Here is a 19,229-nt window from a genome sequence, read left to right as displayed (position 1 = left end):
AAGGATGACACAGAATAACACCAGCCTAGTCATATACTTTTTATTAGGCCACAGATATTTTGTAGATGTTTATTTCAGGCATTGTTGTAAACACTGCAGTAGTCACCAAATGACAATGAAGGAAGTCGACTAATCAAACTCACTCATGTTTGCATTACCTATTTATCTGAAAGCCTGTAATCAATCAGACAAAAACAGCTAAAACCATTTATTCAACAACATTCTTCAAAATATATTCTTTTGTGTTAAGCAGAACAAAGAAACTCATACAGGTTTTGGGACAACTGTGAGTAACGGTGAGTAATTTGTGACAGAATTTTCATTTTTGGGTGAACTATCCCTTTAACTTAGAGTCAGTCTACTCAGAGTTGATTGAACTAGCTCAATTCAGCTGTTCTGAAACCCAAAACTCAGAGTTCCCCATCTCAAGGTAAGTCAACTCAGAGTTCAAGTTTAAACTCAGAGTTGGTGGAACCTCCTTATTGAAACGGGCCCCTGGATCAATAAACCAGTAAACACTTGCGATTTGAGGAGCGTACACTATTTATGTTTCGCAAGGCTCTAGTTTGCGCGTTTGACGCGCCCACAATAGAGAGAAATCACAAATATTCATATAAATGACACTCAGTGTATTTATTTCAGGAACGGAATACTACACATAGCAGTAAACATGCCATATTGGCTTTACCACTATATTGCTTTACTGATGAAATCGACTGAAATATGTAATAAATACTGAAATAAAATGTATTGGCAACAGCAAGTTAACATTTATAGGCTCTATAATATAACAAATACAATACATAAAAGGTCATTGACGTAACATGAATGTTTAGAGTTTGGACAGATTATTAAGTGTTTACTGTAAAATAGCCTAGTGCCAGATCAATAAAGCTTTTTTTTGTCATGCACAAGATCATAAAAATCATGTTATCTGTTAAGAGTGGACATTATATTAAAGTTAATACAATAGTTGCTTAGTAAATCTGTGATCAGATATGATTCTAAAATCTGTAAGATAAAAGAAAAAAACATCCACGAGCATGCTGATAACAGGGAGAATCATAGTGACCAGATACTGGCCCACACTGCATGAATATGGTAAAGGTGACGAGCTTACTGACTAGAAGCAGGAACTATTTTTCACCAGTGCATAGAAACACCTTGGAAATGCCAGGTATGTGATGTTCACTTACTTATTCTGATTTATTTCCAGGTATAACTGTGCACTCAAAATGTGCCTTTGTGCCATTTATATTGTTAACTATTTTCTAAATAAACTTGGCATTGAAAAGGGTCACATGTGACATAAACGTTTGCCTTTTTTTTCTTTTTTGCATTGATTTTATCTCGCATTCAATGATTTTTTCTTGGTAGAGTGTGCAGACTTTTTTGTGCTCTTCTAAATAAACACCATATATATATATGGTTTGGTTTCTTACAAACGTTATTAACATGGCTATAATTCTGTATGATTGAACAAATTATGTATAATTATTCATAAGTATGTAGTGTCATAACTACATCTCTGACGTTTATAACAAACCAAACAGTTTGAAAATCGGTAGAAAATTGAGCAAGTTATGGTTATTTAAAAAGTACATGCACCATTATAAAACAATGTAACGAGTGAGCGAGCTGACTGTGACAAGATGGCCGCCAGGTGTGGACGTCGACCTCCATTGGCCAGCAGTGGGGACGAGACATCTAGCTTTTATTATGTATATCTATGATCTTAGCCATAGAAACAGAGCACCACGCGTCATAATCTGAAGACCACGCCCACCGGGGGGGAAAAACAATCGAACGCTCTCCATTGACTTTGCATTGCGTGAAGCGGCCTCCTTGTCATTTCGGACTTATAACAAAAAACAGAACAATGTCTAAAAGAGGATATGTGACAAAGTGTACAGCAAACAAGCTAAACAAAACCCACAACCAAAAACCCAGAAGTTTTTATAAGCTGTTGACCCAAAAAACGAGTGTTTGAGGACAAAAAGGTGGATACAGGCCATTGAGACAGAGCGTGACACGTTATATTACACTGAGAAGTACACACAGCGACAGGAAATATAATATATAAACCTGACATTTGGATATTTGACATAACAGTGACAAAATGTTTACTGCACACATAGGCATACTGAGTGTCAGGATCCCAAAATTGACCCATTCTTCCTGCTGAAGTGTCACGTTTTTTGGGTGGACAGCTTATAAAAACTTATTTCTGTGTTTTTTAGCTTGTTTGCTGTACACTTTGTCACATATCAGCTTTTAGACATTGTTCTGTTTTTTGTTATAAGTCTGAAATGACAAGGATGCAGCCTCACGCAATGCAAAGTCAATGGAGAGTGTTGGATTGCTCATCTCAAATACCCAGCCAGCAATAGACGTCAGGGCTGTGTTTGGACGGCTATTTGTTTAGGTAGAAAGATGTCTGCAAAATCGAATTCTTTGTCAGAAATATAATAACATAATCAGTTGTCTTGTGGTCCGTATTCGGGTCGAATGTGGCTAAAGCTGAGGACATGCTTATCGTCTGTGAAACATTCTAAGACTGAATTCAACACACATAAAGCCTAGCCAAATCTGGCAACCATTAGGCTACTGGGTCAGAGCTGGCTCACTTTTGGTGAGCAGCTGCAAGAACATGGCCGATTGAGCCAACACTGGCTACTTGGGCTGGTTTCCTGCATTTGCAAATAATAATAAATAAATAACTTGCATACTGTTTGTATTTAAATAATTATTGATTCAGAAGATTTTCCAAACATTTAAGAAATTAATTAATTCATAAGCCAATGCATGCTCCCATAAGAAGGAACTGATTTTTCTGATCAGTTAATTCTGTTCATGATTTGACATAGACTCCTCTCCAAGATACCCTGAAGTGCTAGTTTTATATACTCAAAACAGTAAAGTGCAGTTCCCATAATGTGCCCAAAGTAAAGAAGCAGAATTTGGTCCAGCAGAATTAGAACACCAGCCACGGGTTGAAGCTTGACTTAAAATTTGCTCAGCAGTCAGTGGGTGAAGAGAGAGGGAGCATTGTTTGTCTCTGAAGAAATGTGGATATAAAAAATAAATAGGAAGGAATAGTTCTCTACAGCATTGTACTTTATGCAAATGAGGTGCGACTCAGTGAGAGTTGAGATAGTAATCTGCTGCCTGATACTGATGGAAAGTTTAGAGTATAGGAACACCTTATAGAAATTAACAGCACAGTGACCTGCAAATATTGAATTGCTGTCCGTATGAACAGAGCTCTTCTGTACAATAAGTAAATGCAATTAAGGAAGACTGCTTTTTGCTTTCCCTTCTGCTTTATTTGACATTTTGCAAAGTGTGCAATATGTTTTTTTTTTATGGTCATCAAGTTATAGTTATAACTCTTCCCGCTGCTTCCTGTTTTTGTCTTGTCTGGGACTTAAACTGCACTGCTGGATGTAAATCCAAGTAAACCATCATCAAGGGATGTGGAGAAATGTGGTCTGACTTGGGACAGAAAAGGAAGTGCTGAAGAGAAAAGAAAAGCAACACTTTATCGTTTTAACATCGTCAACACAACTACATTCAGTATTTAGCATCACCACTTCTCAGAGGGTGTGATACATGATTCTTGTTACTGTGCGTAGCCTATACCATTAAGTGTTTGAGAGTGATGGAGCTGCAGCAGCGTTTTTCTGTGTGCATAAATGAATATGAAGAGGCTGAAGGAGATGCAAGAAACAAGGAGACACAGAAAAATAATGCTGTTAAAACAGAAGACCTTTATCAAACTCTTCAGTACCAGGTCCCACCTACGGACCAAGGAACTATTAACTGTACGGCACTGTTCTCAGGTAAGACAACAGAGGATGGGTGGATGAAATTCACAGAGCAAAATGTTATGTAATTTACAATCAGTGTTTTTGTATTAATCTTTATTCATCTCTGTTTAACAGAGTGTTATGAAAGGAAGTGCGTGTTTTTGCTGTTTGCTGTGAACATTCTTATCTCAACCATCATCCTTACCCTTGTGGGCCTAAATTGTAAGTTTCATGACACAGCATTTGAAATGTAATGGTAATCGAGAAAAAAATGGTTTGTGACAGCAGTAATGAGTACATTTGAATGTAGTTCGACCAAATATTTATGAATAACATTGGTTTTCTCCCATCTTAGACTCTCACAACAAAGAAACACAACCAATAAAAGGACAAAAAGGTTAGTTTACATTTTATTAACTGGTGAGAACTAATTTTGCTCACTTCAGCCTGTATGTGTGAAATATTCTTCATTGTCAGATTCTATCAGATGTGTTACATTTATGTGTAAAAATGCTCACACATTTGATTGTTCTTAATTTTGGCTGTTGTGTGCATCATCTTATGAGCTAAAACTGAACTGTTAAAATTGCTCTTGTGTGGTTTTGTTCTAAAACTGTCATGGCATGGCAGAAAAGTAATACTAATACAAAGCAATTTCTGTTAACTAACATACGTAATACTGAATGTTCTTTGTTATCTTTCAGAAGTGTGGCTTCTCCATGACAATGTGTTTTATTTGTTCTGGAGTGACAACAGTGACTGCTACACTGCTGAGAGCTTCTGCTCTAAGAGGAATGCCAGCCTTGCTGTGTTATCTGTGCATAACAAGGTACAGCAACTATTCATCCACTTCTCTCTCTCTTTCTCTCTCTGTTTTCTGCATGAGTACACTATATTGGTTTAATTGATCTTATTTAGGAGAAGACAATGCATTAACAAACAATACCAGCAGTACAGTGCAATAAAAACTATATTTAACAATGCATATAACAACAAATGTAATAAATGTAAAAAAAATAATAAAAAAAAATCCAACATGAAATAATAAAGTTAACATTACTGTACATGAGAGTAAAAGTAGTATAAAATATTATATACGGAGCTTATGAAGATCAGGGTAATTTTACCACTTAAATTGGTTATTATTTATTATATGGTTAATATAGCTGAGTGTGTGTAGTAGAGAGGGTCTGAGAGTGGCTTAAAGTATACTATATTACTAAATTTGTTGAAATTTAAATGAATTAAAAGTGAACTTTTTATTTGAACACATTTTGCTGAGTGTTGTGTGTGTGTGTTCATGGGCAGGTCTGGTTGATGTCTAGAACCAATGGAAAGACATTTCTGGTGTCAAAAGCTCCATCAGACGGATCTGGAGGAAGTGCTTCTTCATTTGGGGTAAAATTCGCTTTTTAACATTTTAAACCATTAAGATATTAATGAAAATTTTTCCTGAACAGGCACTTTCCAAAATTAGACAGTTGAAAAGCTTTTAATGCTGTTGAAAGGTTGTAAAATTCTAGATTTTCGAAAACAAATGGCTGTATACTGTATAATGTATCTATGGTTTATGTGTGTGAGAGAAAAAAGTATGTGTAGAAAAGATGATAAATTAAATAATAAAAAAAATAATGTTTTTTGTTCAAATTTATTTGTAAGTATTATTAAGTTATTATTAAGTTTTCTAATATCAATTATATGTGTTTCAGATTTCAATTCACATTCTGTGAACATCATTTTGATACATTTCTGTAAAAATATATTTCTGTTCTGGTTGTGTCTCAGGATGATGCTGATGATGATGAGTGTGGCATCATGACCTCTGATGTTGATACGGATCATGGAGATGGATTTGTGTGTGAGAGAGTATGAGGGAACTCACTTCTTCACTGAAGAAGGCCTGAGAGCCAAAACTTTTCCACATGTGTAAATTAAAACAACAGAAAAACACTGAATTCTGAGTACGAATTACAGTTGAATTTTTGAGTAGTTAGCATATTCTGAGCTTTTGCAGACTTTGAACTTTCATGAATTTAACTTGAGATTCACATTGTCTTATTCTTCCGTACTTCTGCCCCCTACCCCTTTTCTGATGATACTTCAAGCAGCACTTGTCCTCACAACTCCAGCAGTTTGCAGTGATCTAGATCTGTGTGCCATCATTGGCCAGGGATTTTGAATTTAAGGTGATTTAATTTAAGCCATTTGAATTGAATGTGTGTATAGGACAGTTCATGGGCCAAAGATCAGCTTCCATGAGCAAATATTCATGTTGTAGGCTACTTGATCCATATTGGTTTTATTATTGAAATAATATTTTTTACATTCAGTTTATACATTTATTTTTCAGTTATGTTTTACTTAGGCTACATTGAACTTTTCATATTGTTTCTTGCTGAATTTTACTATCCCTGAATAACCTCATTTATAATGTTTAATGCTTTATTAATTGCTAAGAATATATTATCTTCAGAAATTAAAGATATGAGGTTGTCTTTCAGTTTTATAATGCAGTGGTTCTTGCTTTAAAAACACGATGAATTTGTTAGGTAAATTGAATCATGCAGACATGAGGGACTATGATTATTCAATAAAATCAGTTAATTTCATATGCTCACTTGGTTTACCGTCTTTTTCTCCTCTCCTCAGAGTTATCTTTATAAAAGTGGTATTTCTTCGAGGGAAATGGCTACCACTGCAGTGACAAGAAGTGAACCTCTTTACCGCTGTCTAGGATATGAATAAAACGAATATAAAATATCTAAAAAATATAAACGGATTACATCAACTGGCTGACTGCTTTATGCAAACACCTGAAAGAAGTCAGCAGCAAGTCCTAGGCGTATGAGAATTTTATCCTGAGTTTTAGCGCCCCCTTCCTGCAATGTTTTGAAGTGCTAAACTGTTTTAACCGTTGTTGCAATTGAATAATAACAAAACGTAAATCTAACTAGTAATATCAAGCTAGTATTCTCACTTTAATGTTTAATTAAAATAATGTTATTATAGCCATTATATTTGTTCACTGTCTTCATCCTTGCCATAACTGAGCACGTTAACTGGTGATCAGAAGAATCAAACAAACAGACCATTATTCAGGTATGCTAACGTTACATCAAAGAAACGTCTTACTTTATACAAATATCCTTGTACAAACTAAAATCTAACTTAAAATCTTTTTGTTGTTGTCTGTTTCGTTGCACCAGAAACAAATATTGTTCTTTCATAAGAAGTTGCTAGCTGCCAGCGCTAAATATCAAACAATTACCAGCCATTTATAATGTAACATTTATAGTTATTGATCAAACAGCAATACGCTTCATGAGTAGGCCTAAACGATTGTAGTCTTTGCGCTGTAGGGATGGACTCAGGAGATTCTCTGTCACGGTGGCTGAACTCTGATATTTTCATCGTGTTTGTGGTGTTGCTGTTGCTCCTATTGCTGGTCATCTTTGCTGTATGCTGGCTCATGAGACGACATCAAAGAAGACCAACAGAGTACTAAAACATACACAAACTAATATGCCTATTTCACAGATATGTTTACCATTAACACAATATCAATCCCACCGCACCCTGTATCACAGGTGCTCATTCCTGTTCTTGATCATCCTGCAGTTCAGAGCCAGTAACCTACTGGTCCAACACTATCTGTTTGTAATTTTCAAGTAACGTTAATCCTAATTAGCTAGTTCAGATGTATTTGAATATAACTTGAGCTTAACTTTGAAGTAAGGTAGATCTTCAGGAACAGGATTGAGCACCCCTGCTATATATCATGCCAATCATCTCTAACATGTCTGATCTCGCTTTCTACTTCTAAAGGAAAATGGCCGAAATAGAGATTATCCCAGTTGATGCTGCAAACTTGGGAAACTCGGCCAGATTCACCCTGAAGATTGTGACTGAGCAGACACATGCAACAGAGCTTGTGGAGATGTTAACTCATAGAGGTCACTCTGTTGAGGTTTCAGATCGCCATAGTAACCCCTGTGTCTCTGCTGTTACAGAAGATGACAGCGATCAAGATTACACCGATGCGCTAAAATATATATAAATCTGTGTAGTTTCGATTTTTTTGTGATTTAAAAAAAATAAATAATAACGTTTAGTTATGTTTAGTTAATTATAAATATAGAACTATGTAAACAAGTGAATTTGTTATTTTGTATGCTACAAGAACATGGACTGAAAGAAATATGAATTTTTAATTATTGGACACATATTGGTTTCCCTGCGACCCTACACAGGACAAGTGGTTTGGAAAATGGATGGATGAATCTACTCAGTCTAAATACTTACTGCACACACACACATATATATATATATATAAATACACTCACCTAAAGGATTATTAGGAACACCATACTAATACTGTGTTTGACCCCCTTTCGCCTTCAGTACTGCCTTAATTCTACGTGGCATTGATTCAACAAGGTGCTGGAAGCATTCTTTAGAAATGTTGGCCCATATTGATAGGATAGCATCTTGCAGTTGATGGAGATTTGTGGGATGTACATCCAGGGCACGAAGCTCCCGTTCCACCACATCGCAAAGATGCTCTATTGGGTTGAGATCTGGTGACTGTGGGGGCCATTTTAGTACAGTGAACTCATTGTCATGTTCAAGAAACCAATTTGAAAAGATTCGAGCTTTGTGACATGTTGCATTATCCTGCTGGAAGTAGCCATCAGAGGATGGGTACATGGTGGTCATAAAGGGATGGACATGGTCAGAAACAATGCTCAGGTAGGCCGTGGCATTTAAACGATGCCAAGTGTGCCAAGAAAACATCCCCCACACCATTACACCACCACCAGCAGCCTGCACAGTGGTAACAAGGCATGATGGATCCATGTTCTCATTCTGTTTACGCCAAATTCTGACTCTACCATCTGAATGTCTCAACAGAAATCGAGACTCAGCAGACCAGGCAACATTTTTCCAGTCTTCAACTGTCCAATTTTGGTGAGCTCGTGCAAATTGTAGCCTCTTTTTCCTATTTGTAGTGGAGATGAGTGGTACCCGGTGGGGTCTTCTGCTGTTGTAGCCCATCCGCCTCAAGGTTGTGCGTGTTGTGGCTTCACAAATGCTTTGCTGCATACCTCGGTTGTAACGAGTGATTATTTCAGTCAAAGTTGCTCTGCTATCAGCTTGAATCAGTCGGCCCATTCTCCTCTGACCTCTAGCATCAACAAGGCATTTTCGCCCACAGGACTGCCGCATACTGGATGTTTTTCCTTTTTCACACCATTCTTTGTAAACCCTAGAAATGGTTGTGCGTGAAAATCCCAGTAACTGAGCAGATTGTGAAATACTCAGACCGGCCCGTCTGGCACCAACAACCATGCCACGCTCAAAATAGCTTAAATCACCTTTCTTTCCCATTCTGACATTCAGTTTGGAGTTCAGGAGATTGTCTTGACCAGGACCACACCCCTAAATGCATTGAAGCAACTGCCATGTGATTGGTTGATTAGATAATTGCATTAATGAGAAATTGAACAGGTGTTCCTAATAATCCTTTAGGTGAGTGTATGTATGTATGTATGTGTATATATATATATATATATGTATATGTATATATATGTATATATATATATATGTATATATATGTATATATATATATATATATATATATATATATATATATATATATATATATATATATATATATATATATATATATATATATATATATATGTATATATATGTATATATATATATATATATATATATATATATATGTATATATATGTATATATATATATATATATATATATATATATATATATGCGTGTGTGTGTGTGTGTGTGTGTGTGTGTATATATATATATCTAACTTGAACATGACAAAATGAGGCTGTAAAATGTACAATGTCAAATTTTGTTTGAGGATTTAATTGCCAATCAATACACACACAATCAAACAAATGTATTCAACTAGATTGGGATTCACAACTGACACTGGGTTTAAGATCAGCAAAGTACATGTAAAATATGAATATGAAACAATTCATCTGTGCAGAATTTGAACTGGAATTTTGTCCATTTTGTCTTTTGCTCTTTTTTTGCTTTTCAGAGGACCGTACACGCCTTTTTTCCAGTTCCTTTGGTTGCCCTCTTTTCTGAAGATTAAGTGTAAAAACAAAAACAGTTATCTAATCTGACTTGTATGATATTATTAACCATAACAAATTAGCAACATACTAACTTACCTTGCTTCCGTTTACTTTTCTGGTGGGAAAAAAAAAGAATAATGTTATCAGCATGTGAACCAAATAATGTTTATGAGTTCTAAAATATTAAAACATATTCTTACAAATGCACACACTAATGTGCATGCCCCCACATGTAAACATGCATTAATGTAGAAAATGAAAACTTTTAAGTAAGGAAAAAAATGTGTGATCGTAACAAACAAAATTAAGCGGAGATAAAAAAACAAAAACAATCTTCATGTAATGCTTGCTGATGAAATGCAAACATACTTGTGATTTCATCCAATTAACGACCTCTTTATAAGCTTCTTCATTCCTTTTACACTCTAGTAATCCTTTATCTTCAAAGAACAGACAGTCCACTGTAAGTGTATTCTCCCTTTCCACAAATTTATTGCTGTCTGACACAAAGCACTCAGGGTCAAATGTGTGATGAAGCGCCACTAAAATGGCTGGCTTATTCCCTATGGAGAGTAAGCAAGAGTAGACAATTTTCAGTCCAATATATGTAATTTTATACACAGGAATGTAATGCAATATCTTCTGTAAACCATGTCTTACCTTCAATGTCTCTGACGGTGGCGTCAATGTCAGTTCCAGTGCGAGAAACAATTGGAAAGAAAACTAAAGTTATAGCCTTGTCAGAATGGCTATCCTTTTTCAAATTGATTTTCTTTGAAATCTTTTTCTTGAATATATCAGCAATGTTTTTGACACTGTCAGGAGCTTCCATTGTATATTTAACTAGAGAAAAAACATGAAAACATAAAATTCAAAGCAACTGCAAACTGAATCCCACACAACTGCATTTAAAGTATTGTGTTATTATGTAGATAATTGTGTGATACAAATTTAAAGGCTTTTAAATGTCTTCAAACTTTTATAAGAAGCTGATAGTTATATGACAAGTAAAATCAGATGTGAAATAACCAAAAAATAAATGAAATGTATGACACGTGAAATGTACTATATCCTACTTGCAGTCAAACACACTGCTGTGTTCAATTGACACTAAATGTTATTTTGGACCTTATTGGCCTTAAATGGGATATTCACCTAAAAATTTTAATTCTGTTATTATTCACCTTCATGTTGTTCTGCTTTGTAACTTTGCGAAATGTTATTAAACCATAGTAAATCACACAGCTTTATTTAGAGCAGTTTATCTTGATTCAAACGAGACAACACACAATATAACGTGATGTTTAGATCTAGAAAAAATCCTCACAGAGGGACATGACATGCTGCGTGGCTATAGCTATACTTCCAGGATCCGATCGCATCGCGATTATAGACGCAGTGTTTTCAAATGTCATTTGAAAGTTCAATGGAATTTGGATCTCATATATGGTGCGGGTATAGGGACAAGGGGCGTTGCTAGACATAAAGCTCTACTGGGGCACAGGCCCCCATTACTTTTTTTCTTGAAAGCCTGCTAGAAGTGTGTCACACAATGCACTAGGGCTAGGATTTACAAATTTCCTTCGCTTAACCCACTATTCCTACACTGCAACAAGTACTGGGAAAGGTAAACGTGTAGAGATATTAATAGGCCTATTTATGAAAATATTTATCTAAGTATCTTCTACATACTTTACATGAACATTCTCAACATGCTTTATGGCATAAAAGGCATACACTATACATGGAAATAATAAAACCGGAGAGAACTTTCTTGCAGATTTGCATTCTTCTACATTACACAATGATAATAATGACTAATTAAATCTTTTCAATACATTTCTCAAAAGCCAGGGAGGCGCTGGCCCATGATTGGCCCAGCCTCCTCCTTTATGCTTTTCCCATAAAGGAATTTTTTTTTTTTTCAGATTGCTCTGATTCCCCAGGTGATCAAGCGAACCAGGGAGGACAAACACAAGGTTCTCCTGGTGGCTCCTCTTTGGAGGACCCAACCATGGTTCTCAGAGCTGTCTCGGTTATCGCCCCTGAGGCCATGGCCGATCCCTCTGAGACGGGACCTCCTCTCCCAAGCGAGAGGGATAATTTGGCACCCCAGACCCGAGCTGTGGGACCTTCATGTGTGGTTTCTCAACGGGAGCCATTTAAAAACACTATTTCTCAGGCCAGAGCTCCGTCTACGAGACACCTCTATGCCTCAAAGTGGGCCGTCTTTGCCTCCTGGAGCAAAACTTGGGGCGGTGACCCTCTAAACTGTGACATATCTCAGATATTGTCATTCCTTCAAGACTTAATGGATAGAGGCCATTCCCCCTCTACTTTTAAAGTCTATGTTGCGGCTATAGCTGCTTCACACACTCCTATAGCAGGGCAGTCTATAGGAGGAAACAATCTTGTTGTTCGCTTCCTCAAGGGCTCCAGGAGGCTAAACCCTCCTCGTCCCCTCACGGTCCCTACTTGGGACCTGTCTGTGGTTCTCAGGGGCCTTAAAAGTCCTCCATTTGAACCTATCCAGACTGCTGACCTTCGACCCCTGCCGCTAAAAACCGCCTTGCTGCTAGCGCTGGCATCGGTAAAGCGCGTTGGAGAGATGCAGGCGCTCTCTGTGAGCCCCTTGTGTCTTGAGTTTGGGCCTAACGACTCTATGGTCATCCTGAAACCTAGACATGGATACGTTCCAAAAATCCTATCTACCCTTTTTAGGGCGCAGATGGTAGTTCTCTCCGCCCTTCCTCCTTCTCAGGATGAACAGGAGTTGAACCTTCTCTGTCCTGTCAGAGCCCTGAGGGCCTACATTGATCGCTCCGTCTCTTTTCGACAGGCGGAGCAGCTCTTGTTTGCTTTGGTGGCCACACGAAAGGTCTTCCGGTCACAAAGCTTAGACTATCTAGATGGAACGTTGACGCCACAGCTCTTGCATACTCCTCCTTGGGCCGTCAATGTCCCTTGAGAGTCAAAGCACACTCCACGAGAGGCATGGCCTCCTCATGGGCATGGTCATCTGGCATTTCCATTGATGACATCTGTGTGGCGGCCGGCTGGGCCTCACCGTCCACATTTGATAGATTTTATAATCTAGAGGTCCCTGCGCTTCAATCGCAGGTCCTTTCTGCATGAACTGTTGCACTCACATGTCTTTTGTTATATCCCCAACTTGGTCTGGGAGTAACGAACAACGCAGTACTCGCTCCGTATCTAAGGGAACCGAGTACGCTACTACGTTGTATATAGATTCAATTTCGGGATTATCAATCTAAATACATTGACAAATATAATAAAATGTTAAAATTCAAGCTTGAGATTTTACTGGGGCACAGCAGATTTATACTGGGGCACGTGCCCCAGTAAAAGGGGGTCTAGCAATGCCCCTGGTAGGGACAATGGCACTCATTTATCAAAAGTGCGTACACCAAATTTCCAGCGTACACCTGGCGTACACCCAAAACCACGTTGACTTTGAGATTTATCAATAAGGACGTTGGCGTACTGCACGCTCAAATCCTACGCCAGCTCAGGAGGTGGTGTACGCACGTTTTGAGTAAGTGCGAAAATGCGCAGAAAAACAATTCCTAACACCACAAAACGCACTGACAAAGATATGCTATTTTATGACCCACTGTAAAAAAATGCACGGGAATTCATAACGATATGCATTATATGCAGCCTAGCTCCATTCTTCGTGAAAGATAAAGATAGAAATGCGCACAGGACACAAAAACCTTGCAAGAATGATATACGATCCGCCTAATCCCGGCCAAATCACAGAGATGCCGATTCGTACGGGACTAATGTTATCACGGGACCTCGGTGTTTGGCAAAATATTGTAGGTCATTTGCAGGGGAATATTTACTCTACATATTACAGACATGGCCGATTCGCACGGGATTAAGATCACAGACATTCTCTGCAATTATTACAAATCACCAGAGGTCCCCACATATAATCCTGTGCGAATAGGGATATAGTAATTATAAACTTCAGTGTTTATTTTTGTGCAACATGGACTTCAATGTTTAATTTGTGTGACTTTACCAAAGCATTTGATTTGTAGGCATATGTATCCCTCCAGTTGCGAGCCTGTGCGCTTTACCTGACGGTTCAAGGTTAGGCCCGGCAGCTGCGCACGGACTGGGACTGAAAATAATTCAGACTGACAAAATAATAAAAATGACATTCTTCTTTTAAATAATAATAAAATAAATAATAATAATAACAACATTCTTCTTCTAAATAACAATAAGCGTCATTAATAATACAAATCATAATAATAAGATTCTTACAAATTGTCATGCAATTATATTAATGTGAATGAATGGTACTCCACATCACATCATCATCATCACTATTGTACAACCCAATACATGTGACGTGATACGAAATTAAATGCATATTATTTCACAACACATGCTGTAAAATAATGAATTGTGATAGGTAATTTCTCATCCAAACAGCTATTTAATCTGGATTTCCACCGTACACCTTTTTGTGGGCGCCTTTAATCCCACTCTTTAAACTCCCAAATAAAACAATTTAGTTTTTTTCCCACTTCCCTGGTAATGGTCTCGATCTCCACGTCAGAGAAGTCTCGCTTCTTTGCCGTCTTCCGTGTGTCCATGGCGTAAAATGAGGGCGTGGGGGAGGCAGAGACTTGAATATATAGGGGCGTGTTATTCTAATGACGATCCTTTTCAGCCGCGGCATTTATCAAGGGCAGGTATTGCGTACGCCTGGATTTCAGAGGTGCGCACAGCTTCATAAATCAGGCGGTGATCAGGCGGCATCATCATCATGTCAAGCATGAATTATAACAAAATAAATCAATAAATTCCATAACTTTTTCAGGGGTTTTCTCAACAGTGTTGTGACATACTGTAAGAACCTCCAAACATGATCAAAATCTTGTTAGTTTTTTTTTCAAAATTTTAAAGGTTTTCTATCAAATGAGACAATGTACTTGATGATGCCTTGTTTTTTTTTTTTTTGTATAGTTGCTAAAAGGAAGCCATTACTTTTAAGTATGCCACTTAAAATCATGTAAAATCATTAAAAAAATGATCATTCATCCATGCAACATCAAGCAATGTATTGAACAGTTTTTGAACAGGTGAAATAACTGGAAGTGGCTGACACCGCAAGCCTTGCACAAGTTTAAAATGGCTGCTCCCACTCTTATGTTAAAAATATGGGTCTTAGAATATCATAAAATGTTGCGTTTGAATCAGGTCTATTGGAGTAGAATTGGCTAGGTGGCATCAAGATTAAACTAAATAAATCCATGGGTTCAGTGTCAGCCCCATCTGAATTTGCCCCATTGGCAAAAAAAAACATGATTATAATTGAACCATGTAGCGATTATACATCCATCCATTTAGCATTGTAGTATTGTATTTAAGAACGTTGCTGCATCACAATTCACCTACTATGTCCTAAAAATATGTACTGTTTTTGTTAAGAAAAAGTACATGCTTTTGAGCGTGTAGCAGAAGAGTAGGCAAGCTTTGGAACATACTACTTCGTCATAATTGCGTTTTTAACAGAAAGCTCTGTCGCTTAGTTAAAGGTAGGGTAGGTAAGAATGATCTAAAACTCTTTTGTCCAAATTTGTTTAAACTTTCTTTATATGTCAATACATAATTAAAATTGAAGTACTCTGAAAAAGAGAGTGACTCTAGACTTTTTAATCTGCAATAAACACCACTCATTATTTTCGTTCGGGCCGAAACAAGTGATTGGCTTGGGCGCCTGTCACTCTCTCTCGCTACCATGGCTACCGCCGCTTTTGCTACAGGATCTGCCCACATGCGCGCACCCCACTGTTGCCAAGTCGGGCTACTTCAAACACTGTTGCCGCGGGCTGTTTTTCAGGTCCGCGGGTTGAAGCGACCCCAATTATGTGATATTGCCCCGGGATTTGCGAATTTGAGCAGGCAGCCCTACCAAAAAGACACATATTTTACCCCCCAAATGCGATTTTTACTGGAGAAACACGATTGGGCTTGTTTTGGGCTAGTTTTGAGTAGCAATTGGGCGGATTTTGTTGTGAAAACCTGGCAACCCTGGCGCACCCGTTTGATTTGAGGAGTTCAAGAGGCTGTATTTCTGCTGGACAGGTAATCTTTCATTTTGATTATAATTTTTTTTGGTTTATGTTTTCATGAAGCATGTCTCACTAGCACACGTAGCTGCCTAATATAGCTAACATAACATTACTTAGCATATGTTATACACTTAGCGAACCATTAGTAGAGATGATAAATACTCAATATGCTTAGCTCAAGTTGATCGCTGTAGTGTTGTATTTCGCAAAATGTAACTTTAGATAACAAAATGCATGTGTAAAAGCTAGTACACCGCATCCAGGAACTTTTTTTAGAACTAAGTTAGCTTTAGCTACTACCCTCTGTCTAAACTCTTTTACCATGTTCACCGGGAACTTTACCTGCACGTTTATTTCGGCCCTTGGTTTGTTTTTATATACTCTACCAATGTTTACTGATGTTTTTATCTTGTATCTGTGTGTGTCGTAGACTCTGTGTTGTGTGTGTATTTTAAACTTTACCAGTATCGTTATTCTAGCTTGATAGTGAGTACTAAAAGACATCTTATTTGTTTATATTCATAATGATAAAGTTAGATTTTTGTGATGTGATTCTGACATGATGTCACTACATGCACTTCTTCTCCGCTCGCCTCAGGTAAATAATGCGTCTTTCAGCTGAGCTGATCGCTGTCGGCGTAGCGCGTTCATGTGTTTTGGGGGCGTGGCTTTGGAAAGAGCCCAGAAGGGAGAAGGTGGAGTGAATGGAAATAATGAGCTGTCTTTAAAACAGTCGTGAGAGGTCTACAGACAATCAATTTTTATACTTTCTTTTTCAGAGTACTTACATTTTAATTATGTATTGATTTATAAAGAAAGTTTAAACAAATTTGGAAAAAAAGTTTTTTAACCAAATCTTACCTACCCTTCCTTTAGGTGCATCCTGTCACAGTTTAAACTGCCCTGCTTTTTTTTTTTTGGAAACCGATTTTGTGAGGAAATAGTTGATCATTTAATGAATGATCGACTGATTCGACTGCCTGTCCACAAGACATGTTTTAGTCTACTTTTGTTGTAAATTTTGTTACGCTTACAAATACTTTTGTTGGGAACTAAGTAGATTTTACTATGATAAAAAGGTTATTTGAAAAGAGAAGGCAGAGATGGGAATGTTGCGACAGGTAGGACTCATTTACGGCATTACCATAGCATTTAATAGTAATATTGAGTGATATTGTATATTTTCTAAAGAAAGTAAAATGTAAAAAGTAGCCTACCTACATTTTCTTTTTATGGCTTTCAGGTTTTACCAGTTATGATAAGACTTGAATTGTAATGACTGTTATAACTGCATGTATGCATATGATGCTGATATTATTCATTTGAATGAATAAAGAGAAAATGAATGATTTAATAATAGCTAAATATTGTGTTATATTGTATATTGTTTAATGAAAATAAAAAAATGGCATGTCTTTATATCTGTTAGACTTGTATTGTAATGATTTAGGACTGCTGTGTGCCTAATAAAGATTATATAACGCTTTTTATGAATGAAGGTAAAAAAAATACATATAATTTTAATGAATTAAATATGTATTAAATTACAATTAAGTTTTAGTGAAATCTTAAATGTAGTTTTATGTGCCCTGCAGAGATTCATTTCAGCTAATAGAGCTAATAAAGATATAACACCAAATGTAGAATATTTATTCACAAGATCAACGCGCTAATCCACAAGAAACCGATTAACATAAACTGCGATTAACTGTCATAAAACTTTGAGCGGCGGGCACTGACGTCATTGTCATTACATAGGCTATCACATGATCCAAGTTAGCCGTTACACTTTCTCCAATGTTAAAACCCCAGAGACCCTCTCATCTCCCCAATAATAAGACAGCCTGCATCTCAATGTGCATACTATCCTTCCTAAATAGTATGTGACATTAGTCATTTTCAATACTATTTAGGGCGGATAGGGTGGATAGTATACACATTGGGTTGCAGGGAATGGCTGCATCCGACATCACATACTCTCATTTTACACATTTTGAGCAGGTAGGCCTACTTATTTTGAATAAGTAATAACTTCACGGTCGCTAAAAAATATTTTCTATATACACTGAACAAAAATAAACTCAACACTTGTTTTTGCCCCCATTTTTCATGAGCTGAACTCAAAGATCTGAAACTTTTTCTATGTAGCCTACACAATAGGCCTATTTCTCTCAAATATTGTTCACAAATCTGTCTAAATCGGTGTTAGAGAGCACTTCTCCTTTGCCGAGATAATCCATCCACCTCACAGGTGTGGCATATCAAGATGCAGATTAGACAGCATGATTATTGCACAGGTGTGCCTTAGGCTGGCCACAATAAAACCGTTTTCAGAACTTCTTTGTACTATAGTACAAAAAAAAAAGTATAGGCTACTTTGTGCAAACATCGTTATATTCCCCACCACTACAGTAGCCTACACAATCAAAGCGGGCGGTCCAGTGTCATTCTGCCAAACAACTTGTTTTACAGGCCTACATTATGAACAACATAGGCTAAGTGTATTTTTTAGGTGAACTGTCCCTTTTACACTAAAAGATTGAGAATAGTCATTATTATATAATAACCAATGTGTGACTTACTCGTAGGCAGCATTGTCATTTTCTGAAGTGTAGAGATGGAAATGTTAGCTGCTGAAAGAAAATGCGACATTAATCAGAACAATTGTGTGTTGTGGATTTTGTATGTCGCTGCTAAATTGCGACTCTAGTAAAGAAAACGGACATGCCTATAAACTTTCTTGTAAAAACGATTCTGACAGATTATCTCACTCGTTTGCATATTGTCATATTCGTCAAATGTTACATTTCCCCTACCTTTCTTGTTCTGTTGAATGTTATTGTTCATACAAATCCGTCCGGTGAATGCTTTGGCAGAATGTGAAAGTGAAAGCGAGAAAGAAAGCTAGATAGCCTACAGAGGGCTATTGACGTCACTTTCCCCTCAGCCGGGACTGAGTGGCAACAGGGATTGTTTTTAAAATCACTTAAATTAAAAGTTGTTCTTTTTTTAAGCTTAATACATGTTAATGTGTTATTTAATTGAAGTGTCAATGAAATGTTATTTCATAGAGACATCAGTATATTAGTATCAGTGATAGCCTACTGGCCTTAATTAAAAGATGCCATTAAATAAAATGGTATGCATTGTAGGCTACTTTATGTGTTTCTCATGCCAACAATG

The 19,229-nt window shown here is 37.1% G+C and overlaps 3 protein-coding genes across 5 annotated transcripts; 2 read left to right on the top strand and 1 right to left on the bottom strand.

Moving 5' to 3' along the window:
- Positions 1–3,413: 3,413 nt before the first annotated feature.
- On the top strand, positions 3,414–6,425 carry LOC307125493 (uncharacterized protein). The gene is made up of 6 exons (XM_079815365.1): positions 3,414–3,842; positions 3,945–4,031; positions 4,165–4,206; positions 4,514–4,638; positions 5,118–5,207; positions 5,595–6,425. The coding sequence occupies exons 1-6, from the start codon at positions 3,662–3,664 to the stop codon at positions 5,679–5,681; spliced, it is 612 nt and encodes a 203-aa protein (XP_079671491.1). The 5' UTR covers positions 3,414–3,661; the 3' UTR covers positions 5,682–6,425.
- Positions 6,426–7,170: 745 nt separating this feature from the next.
- On the top strand, positions 7,171–7,866 carry LOC307125403 (uncharacterized protein; the record flags this gene model as incomplete). The annotated part of the gene is made up of 2 exons (XM_079815255.1): positions 7,171–7,307; positions 7,635–7,866. The coding sequence occupies 2 exons, from the start codon at positions 7,171–7,173 to the stop codon at positions 7,864–7,866; spliced, it is 369 nt and encodes a 122-aa protein (XP_079671381.1).
- A 1,816-nt stretch (positions 7,867–9,682) lies between these two features.
- Positions 9,683–18,931, bottom strand: LOC307125489 (uncharacterized protein). 3 transcript variants are annotated; one of them, XM_079815357.1, is made up of 7 exons: positions 18,863–18,921; positions 18,629–18,679; positions 13,982–14,083; positions 10,591–10,773; positions 10,300–10,493; positions 10,027–10,045; positions 9,683–9,936 (listed from the first exon to the last, which is right to left on the bottom strand). In XM_079815357.1, exons 1-7 carry the CDS (start codon positions 18,891–18,893, stop codon positions 9,887–9,889), a joined length of 630 nt encoding a protein of 209 aa, XP_079671483.1. In that variant the 5' UTR covers positions 18,894–18,921; the 3' UTR covers positions 9,683–9,886. The 3 variants fall into 3 exon arrangements, with proteins under 3 accessions (XP_079671483.1, XP_079671484.1, XP_079671485.1); XM_079815358.1 differs by lacking the exon at positions 13,982–14,083 and having other exon boundaries at positions 18,863–18,931; XM_079815359.1 differs by lacking the exon at positions 13,982–14,083 and having other exon boundaries at positions 18,629–18,676; positions 18,863–18,923.
- Between the last annotated feature and the right edge of the window lie 298 nt (positions 18,932–19,229).

This window comes from Gobio gobio (assembly GCF_949357685.1).
Source record: "Gobio gobio genome assembly, chromosome: 4".
Lineage (NCBI taxonomy): Eukaryota > Metazoa > Chordata > Actinopteri > Cypriniformes > Gobionidae > Gobio > Gobio gobio.
Note: the sequence above shows the minus strand (reverse complement) of the source record. Positions and strands in the feature narration are given on the sequence as shown.

Bases quoted from the DNA above. Each gene is read 5' to 3' on its own strand.
- LOC307125493 (XM_079815365.1), top strand. From the start codon at position 3,662: ATGGAGCTGCAGCAGCGTTTTTCTGTGTGCATAAATGAATATGAAGAG. The intron at 4,207-4,513 runs GTTAGTTTACAT...GTTATCTTTCAG, and splicing joins ACCAATAAAAGGACAAAAAG to AAGTGTGGCTTCTCCATGAC. The intron at 5,208-5,594 runs GTAAAATTCGCT...GTTGTGTCTCAG, and splicing joins GAAGTGCTTCTTCATTTGGG to GATGATGCTGATGATGATGA.
- LOC307125489 (XM_079815357.1), bottom strand. From the start codon at position 18,893: ATGAACAATAACATTCAACAGAACAAGAAAG. The intron at 14,084-18,628 runs GTAAGTCACACA...AATTATTTTCAG, and splicing joins AATGACAATGCTGCCTACGA to TCCCAGTCCGTGCGCAGCTG. The intron at 10,774-13,981 runs GTAAAGTCACAC...TTTTTTCTCTAG, and splicing joins CCTACAAATCAAATGCTTTG to TTAAATATACAATGGAAGCT.